Source organism: Brassica oleracea, chromosome C4 (assembly GCF_000695525.1).
Source record: "Brassica oleracea var. oleracea cultivar TO1000 chromosome C4, BOL, whole genome shotgun sequence".
NCBI lineage: Eukaryota > Viridiplantae > Streptophyta > Magnoliopsida > Brassicales > Brassicaceae > Brassica > Brassica oleracea.
In genome coordinates this window covers 43,949,292-43,956,781 of record NC_027751.1, presented here as the reverse complement: position 1 = coordinate 43,956,781, position 7,490 = coordinate 43,949,292, and the positions used below count along the sequence as shown (strand labels likewise).

Here is a 7,490-nt window from a genome sequence, read left to right as displayed (position 1 = left end):
ATTTATTATATATACATAAAAATATCCCGTGCGGACGCACGGGTCAAGATCTAGTTAAATTTATTTTCGATTTTATTTATAGTACCTCATAACTATTGAAGAAAAACTTTCAAAAATATTACTGATAACCTTTTTCGATAAAAAGAATTAATGATTTAAAGAGGTAACCTATAAAAAACGTTACAATAGTTTATGCAATAAATTATTTTAAATTAATTTATTTGCTTGATATTTATCAAATATTCACTTAAAACTGGTCACCAAATCTAATCACTCAAAAAAAAAAATTTATAAACATACAATTTTAAACATAAATAGATTGTGAAAAACTATAAAAATTAAATTTAAACCCATTAGCCGCGCGTAGCGCGGAAACAACCTAGTCTCTATAATGTTATTCGAGGAATAGTTTCCTATGTGTTTTTATTAATTTTCACAGTGGTATATTGCAGTACTTTTAATGAATTAAATTAATTATTATTGGTATTACTTCTATTTTTCCTTTTTAACAATTATTTTTTTAATCACATTATTATTAAAAGGGAATTTTTTGTAACTAAATTGTTATCAAAAAGTAAATATATATAAAAAGTAATATTTTAACATTAAAATATACAATAAACATGTAATATTTGAAACCCACGATCAGTTACATATTTACAAAATTATTAATGTACTTTAGTAAAGCATGTGCTTCCTTTTTCTAATTTACTTATTTCGTCGTACATTTAAACAATTTTTTTAAGTATTTTATTAATTAAAAAGAAAATATGTTAGTTAGAAAATTTGTAAGAATTATCTTTTTCCTTATTTATAATTTATATGAATGTACAATAACATTTTATGAAGATTTTCATTTAGGATGCGGTGTAAGTAATTTCTATTTGATGTTGCTTTCGCTATGACCATAAACAAGAGTTAAGATCAATTACTAGAGAAAATTGGTTTGTTTTTAATAAAACCTATTTTTTCTCACCAACAAGTATACGTAGCGATTTCCAAAATGAAATCAAACCCGGTCTGAGAGTTCTTAATACTGATCAAGAAGGCAATTCATAAAAGACAACCAAAAATATTGTTTATAAAAAAAGTTTTCTAAAGTATTAAATAGTTTAAGCTTTTTTTTTTTTGTTTTTTAACTAAATAAACATTTGTTTGTTTAGACTAACAACTTAGATAAAAACAATTATTTTCACTTCAGTAGTGTTTTTACTTAATGTCATTTTATGTTATGTAACTTTTATCCATAATAATATAATACACCTAAACGAGAAATTATTTTGTTAGTTATTATATTTTGTAATTTATGAACTGTTAAATGATTAGGTGTTTTAACAAATTTATTGAAATTAAAATATTTAACTAAATTAATCAAAATATGATATTACAATCATAACTAACAACATTATCTAAATTAATTAACTATCCCAAAATTTTAAAAATATCATAATTTTAGAAATAAAATATTGTGGCCAAACTAAATATTTTTCTAAATTAAAACAGCGCAACGAAATAACTCATACATTAAAATGACAATTTAACTAAAATAAAAATACGTAAACAAATAAAAACTAAAACTAATAAAAATATTATCCAAATTATTATACTTTAATTAGCTTTTGGTAAATATTCACTCCCGCATTTTTTTGTGCGGGTGAGTCACCTAGTTGTTTATTTTATGCGAAAAGGGTTTTGTTGATATATTATGTCTTTGGCTAATTTAATGATGGCATAACAGTCGGTTTATGCTTCGTACAACAATTCTAATTTGATATTTAGAATTGAAAATCTTTATATTTATATATGATATTATCGTAAAACAAAACTTACAATAGTTAACATGTATAAATTTTAAAACTGTATTTTTGTCCGCACGTATATATACGGATTGTCAACCTAAATAACATATCCAGTTACTATATAACCATTTTCATTATTATTATCGAGTTGAATCAATTGTATTTTGGACGACTGATCTAAATGCAACAGTAACAGAAACGATTTGTACAGATAGCACAATGATCAGAAATGGATGCTCTCACGTAATTATTATGACTTGTTAATTGGCATATGGTGTAATAATAAATCGACCATATTAAAACACTATATATATTTAGAAAATATTAAATGAAATCAATGTTAAAGAAGATTATAATGTGATACTGTTTGATTATAAATTTAAAAAGAAAAACTAAAGAATGAAGTTTTTTAAAACACTTTTTTTTTTGGTTTTTTATCCATCAATCCGTAATCGCAATACATCTGTGATTTTGAATAGTTTAGAATGGGTACACGTTACATGATCTTTATGTGATGGAAACGTTAGTCAGCCACGGCAGACACATATGGTAGGGGGGAAACCAATTCTCATCCTCACTGGGCCGTTATTTTACTTTAGCGGCCCAGTAGTTCCACGACGGCTTCAACTTTTCCTTTCTCATCTCTCTTATTTCTGACAATCAAATCATTCACAAACGTGAATCGGAACCCTAATCAGAGCCTGCTCGCGGCTATTGGATCCCAAATTTGGTCGAAGATGAAGAAGTACGGATTGCAAATCAGGGCTCCGCCTCAGAAGAAGCAGCCAACACCACTTCGTCCTCGTCCTTCGATTTTCGACGAAGACGAAGACGTTGACGTTGAGAAGGAGATCTCTCGGCAAGCTTCGAAGACCAAATCTCATAAAGAAGTACGTTTCCTTTCCCTCCATCCTCACTCTCTTTTTTCGATTCAGTTTTGTTGAATCTGTTGTGTTTGATTATTAGACGGAGGAGCAGCTTAAGAAAGCCTTGGAAGAGGATCCTTCCGCTTTTGCGTACGATGAAGTTATTGACGACATCAAACAAAAGGCCATCGTTCCTAAATTGCAAGATCGCCAAGACCGCAAGGTTAATAACTAATAATGCAAAAAAAAATCTCTTCTTATTATGGAAGACTTGAATCTTTGTTGTTGTGATTGCAGCCAAGATATGTGCAGCATTTGATGAAGAAGGCGGAGCAGAGACAGAAGGAGCATGAGATTGTTTACGAGAGGAAGCTCGCCAAGGAGAGGGAGAAAGACGACGATCTTTTCTCCGGTAAGGACAAGTTTATAACCGGCGCCTATAAGAGGAAGCTAGAGGAGCAGAAGAAGTGGCTTGCGGAAGAAAGACTCCGTGAGCTTCGAGAGGAAAGAGATGATGTAAGTGTTGTTTTGTTTGTATGACCCTTTTTATCTAAACTAATGCTTGTTAGGTGTTTATTCGTTTGTGTTTGATCTTTGGTTAGGTTACGAAGAAGACAGACTTGAGTGACTTCTACTTCAACATGGAGAAAAACGTGGCGCTTGGAGCTCGAGGTATCGAAGAGAAAGAGGAACAGAGAAAGGCAGAGAAGCTGGAGGAGGAGATTAGAAAAGAAGAGAAGAAAGCAGATTCACCGGCAGAGGAAGTGTTGTTGCCTGAATCACAAGATGTTGGATCAAGCCGTAAGAGAAGTATGGAACCGCAAGAAGAAGAAGAAGAGAAAGATGCGTCTGAGAAGAAGATTGGTTCAGATGTTGTCACAGAAGAGAAAGACTCATCAACTAAAGAGGAAGCGAAAGAGGCTCCAAAGGAAACTACTACTATACAGCACAAGAAAAGCGAGGATGCGATTGCTGCTGCTAGAGAACGGTTTTTGGCTCGGAAGAAGGCAAAGGTTGAAGAATAGTTGTGCCAAAGGTTACTTTTGGTCATCTTTTTCTTCTGTAATATTTGATCACTTTCTGTTTGAACACCTTTTCAGTATAACGCTTGTTAAGTACCCTTTCACCAAAGTGTTAAAAGATAATCTTATTTAGAGAACTGTCTCTGATTGTAGTTCTTAAGATTACACAAGCTGAGAAGAGTTGCAAAAGGTAAACTTTAGCATAAACCAAACCATTCATTGATCGACTGTAATGAACCAATTCTGTATCCATAAGGCAAAAAAGTGAGTGTAACACAAAAGCAGTGGAAAGATGATGATTAAGAAGTTAAAGTTCAATGATCCTAGTGATGAAGAACATAGGAGAGCTCTGTTTCAACCCTCAGAGTTCCAAAAAGATGTTTCCCTCTTATAAGCTCCTTGTATGTGATGGGGAAGGTCTAGAAGTCATTTTCTTATTTAATAACTTGTTCTTAGCCCATTTCATTTGTTTTACTCTTCTGTTAGATTATAAAAGGACTAGAGTGATTCTTACTTAGAAAAGCTCTCCAAGAAGTGCTACCCGAACCTTGAGATATTGGATTATGTTTTAAGCAAAAGTATGTAGCCGCAAGAAGCAGAGAACGCAACGTGTGAGCAGGGCCAGCTTACATAGAGGGACAAGTGGTGCGACATGTGAGCAGGTCCGGCTTTTATAAAGACTAAGTTCGGTTTCTTTCATCCTACTTTTATCTTCTACCACGTCGTGATGAGGATACATAATTGTGAGAATAAGAAATTGCAGTAATTCACAGAACACAGAAAGAGATAAGAGAAACAAGATGGAGGAAAAAAAAAAAAAAAAAGGTAAAAAACCTTCGACATAGAACTTGTAAAATATGAAGACGAGAAGCTAAATAACTTGACAAGTACACATAGGTCTAGAAACTACTGCCGTCAAGTCTTTCAAGTTGAGCAAAACCGGACACGTAACGCGCAATGTCCTCTTCGGGTGAAACATCGAACTCTTCTTTTGGATCTTTAGCTCTGCAATAACATCCCCGTTTTCCTCACCTTCACTCATCTGAAAAGTACCGCCAGGCTTGTCGTTTACATTATTTCTTGCTACGACACCTGTCCACGTCGTACGTTCATGTGGCTCTTGTAGCGTGCTCTGCAAGTAAACCCTCTCTGTCTCGAAAATTTCTTCGATCCGCAGGTGTATGCTCATCTCGCTGTAGTAAAGCCTCGAGGAGCTTGGGTTGGTCGATGAGAGTTTCACCTGTTTTGGTATAACGAGAATTTAAATTTTGATGGGACAAACCGAACTCAACCAACAAAACTAACTCAGATCACTAGGTTTTACTTGTTGAATAAAGAAAAAGATTAAAAACACTTACCAGTACTTTTGATCTTGAGATGGGATCAAGGGAGACATCGTCAAGCATGAACCGTGGGACACGCACTTTGTTCAAGATGAAGATGAGCGATACAAGAGCGACTATTACAACTACAGCGACAATAACGGAGATTGTTACTCTTCGTTTTCTCTTCTTTTGGATGTCTTCATACTTTACGGTAATTGTTGCCCCTGCTTCTTTGGCTTCTGTCTTCGTGGTCGTTGCCTCTTCCTTCTTCATTGTTTAGTTGCTAAAGTCAGCTAACTATGAGACGCAGGTTTATGTAGGGAAATCTTAGAGAGTTGAGAGCATGATGGATTTTGGAAACCTTCTAAATTCAAGATTTGTAAAGTGTACACAATTGGAGAAATGGAAAAATTTAGAATTCTGGAAATTTTCTAAAAATTTAAAATACAATTATGGTGTATAAGTTTAAATCTAATGACATATGGATGCAAGTTACAAGTTTTCTATATTCTTTCCATGTCAAAAAAAAAAAAAAGTTTAAACCTAATGACCCCTTCTTGATACAATCTCTAAAGTTATCATCTTTCAACATATCATCGCAGGGCGAAAGTTAAAATCAAGAATACCAGAACCAAAAAAAATTATCTTAATAAGAAGCACTTGATACTATTAAAATTAATTCCGAAGACCATCCAAGTTTCATTATCTTCAATTTTGCCACACAATATATTTCTTATTGCAGGGTAAAGTAAGATATAGAATCACCAACATCTTCAAGAATGAAACAGAGAATCATCATCATCATCATCATAATTCAACAACACATTAGGTCTTCCCATTTTTTCTCTGGAACATGTATAATTTCATCATAGACATTGAAAAAAATACCATTGTCGACTCGACTTACATTCAAATTCATATTATAAAACATGAATAAATTTCATCATCAACATCGCAAGTAATTTGGTTTAAATTATAAAACTCCTATTGAAAGAAACTCACATTCTATCATCTCATTAAGGTTTGCATCTCTTAGCCGAACCAACCATGTTCCCCGAACTACTATTCCCCCCGACACCAACCGCCACGTCATCGCAGAAAACCGTGACGTACCTCCTCCTCCGGTACACTCCATACCGGAACGTAACCAAAGAAACCACCCTCAAATCGAACTCCACGCTTCCTTTCTCGCCCCTCTCTTTCCCAATCGAATCAACCAACCGGCCATCGACGTACGTCCCGGAGACGGAGAGCGTCGCGTTCACCGGAGTCTGATCCTTCGTCCCCAGATCGAACGGCTGCAGGCGCGTCTCGGAGAGAGACGCGCGGTCGTAATAGAGCGCGCACGAGACGCCGTCGTAGTGAAGCGACATCTTCGAATTAGGGTTTTGGAACTGGAGGCGGAGGTCCCAGTTTCCGGCGAGGCGGTTGTCGGAGACGGTGAAGTTGGAGACGGAGAGGGAGTTGAGGTAGACGGTTGGGAGCTGGGGACGGACGACGATGAAGAAGATGAAGAGGATGAGGCCTAGGATGAGGAGGAAGACGGTGAAGGCGGTGAAGAGGCGGCGTAATAGGACAGCGCGTGGGCTAGGCTGAGGCGCGTAGTGGGGGTTGTGGTTTTGGTATGGGTAGGCGGTTGCGGCGTTGGGAGGGTAACCGTTGGCGGGTTGTTGAGGCGGATACGGGTATGGATACCCGGTGGCGGGTCGGGCGTTCGGGTCTTGCTGCTGCATATCCAAGGGATTCGAAGAGAGGAGAGAATCTGATTTGTTTCTGATCAAGGAAAGTAGAAGAGAAAGTGTTCACAAGTAGAGGCCCAGAAATGTAATAAACCGAACGGAAAAGAGATATTTTTATTTTTTACGCGGTTTTAAAATTGTTTTGGAAGGTTGAAAGGTTAAATATTTTTAAATAGAAATTAAACAAAAAAATATCCTGGAAAGTTATTCAAATCTAACGCTGCGTGAGATAATAATCATAAATTTTAAGATTTGTAATGATAATGACAAGTTGACAATATTGTAAGAATGCCACAAACTTTATTAATCAATAGATTATATCGTTTATGTCAATTTTGAAATCAGATTTGTTTATGAGAATTGAACTCAATATACGAAGATGACATCATATTTAAGAAATTAACCAAAATATTGATACAAGAAATTGTATCGGTTTGAGCTAACCGGAAATTGAAGAAATTGGTTTAGGGTGCTTTGAACATTGTACGGAAAGAGAAATGAGAAAGATAAAGAGACGAACTCTCAAACCGGGTCTCGTGATCTGGTGGTAAAGGAACCTCAGCTGAGGTGTCCACCATCACGAGTTCGAGATCCGGCCACGGAATGACTTAGGCCCCCTGGTGGGTACAGACGCAGACTAGTTCCGGGTTCAGGGGAGGATTAAGGCCGAAGGCCCGAACCCATCCTGGTTAACAAAAAAAAAAAAAAAAAAAAAAAAAAAATCCTAGTTATATATAAA

General features: G+C 35.6%; 3 protein-coding genes across 4 annotated transcripts; 1 reads left to right on the top strand and 2 right to left on the bottom strand.

Annotated features, from left to right (window-relative positions):
- Window positions 1-2,375: 2,375 nt before the first annotated feature.
- On the top strand, window positions 2,376-3,824 carry LOC106337250 (nuclear speckle splicing regulatory protein 1-like). Its single transcript, XM_013776329.1, has 4 exons — window positions 2,376-2,689; window positions 2,766-2,888; window positions 2,963-3,181; window positions 3,268-3,824. The coding sequence occupies exons 1-4, from the start codon at window positions 2,537-2,539 to the stop codon at window positions 3,688-3,690; spliced, it is 918 nt and encodes a 305-aa protein (XP_013631783.1). The 5' UTR covers window positions 2,376-2,536; the 3' UTR covers window positions 3,691-3,824.
- A 356-nt stretch (window positions 3,825-4,180) lies between these two features.
- On the bottom strand, window positions 4,181-6,841 carry LOC106337246. 2 transcript variants are annotated; one of them, XM_013776323.1, is made up of 3 exons: window positions 6,015-6,841; window positions 5,046-5,279; window positions 4,181-4,927 (listed from the first exon to the last, which is right to left on the bottom strand). In XM_013776323.1, the coding sequence occupies exon 1, from the start codon at window positions 6,743-6,745 to the stop codon at window positions 6,029-6,031; it is 717 nt and encodes a 238-aa protein (XP_013631777.1). In that variant the 5' UTR covers window positions 6,746-6,841; the 3' UTR covers window positions 4,181-4,927; window positions 5,046-5,279; window positions 6,015-6,028. The 2 variants fall into 2 exon arrangements, with proteins under 2 accessions (XP_013631777.1, XP_013631778.1); XM_013776324.1 differs by having other exon boundaries at window positions 5,046-5,276.
- LOC106338980 lies at window positions 4,559-5,285 on the bottom strand. Its single transcript, XM_013777829.1, has 2 exons — window positions 5,046-5,285; window positions 4,559-4,927 (listed from the first exon to the last, which is right to left on the bottom strand). The coding sequence occupies exons 1-2, from the start codon at window positions 5,283-5,285 to the stop codon at window positions 4,559-4,561; spliced, it is 609 nt and encodes a 202-aa protein (XP_013633283.1).
- Window positions 6,842-7,490: the final 649 nt, after the last annotated feature.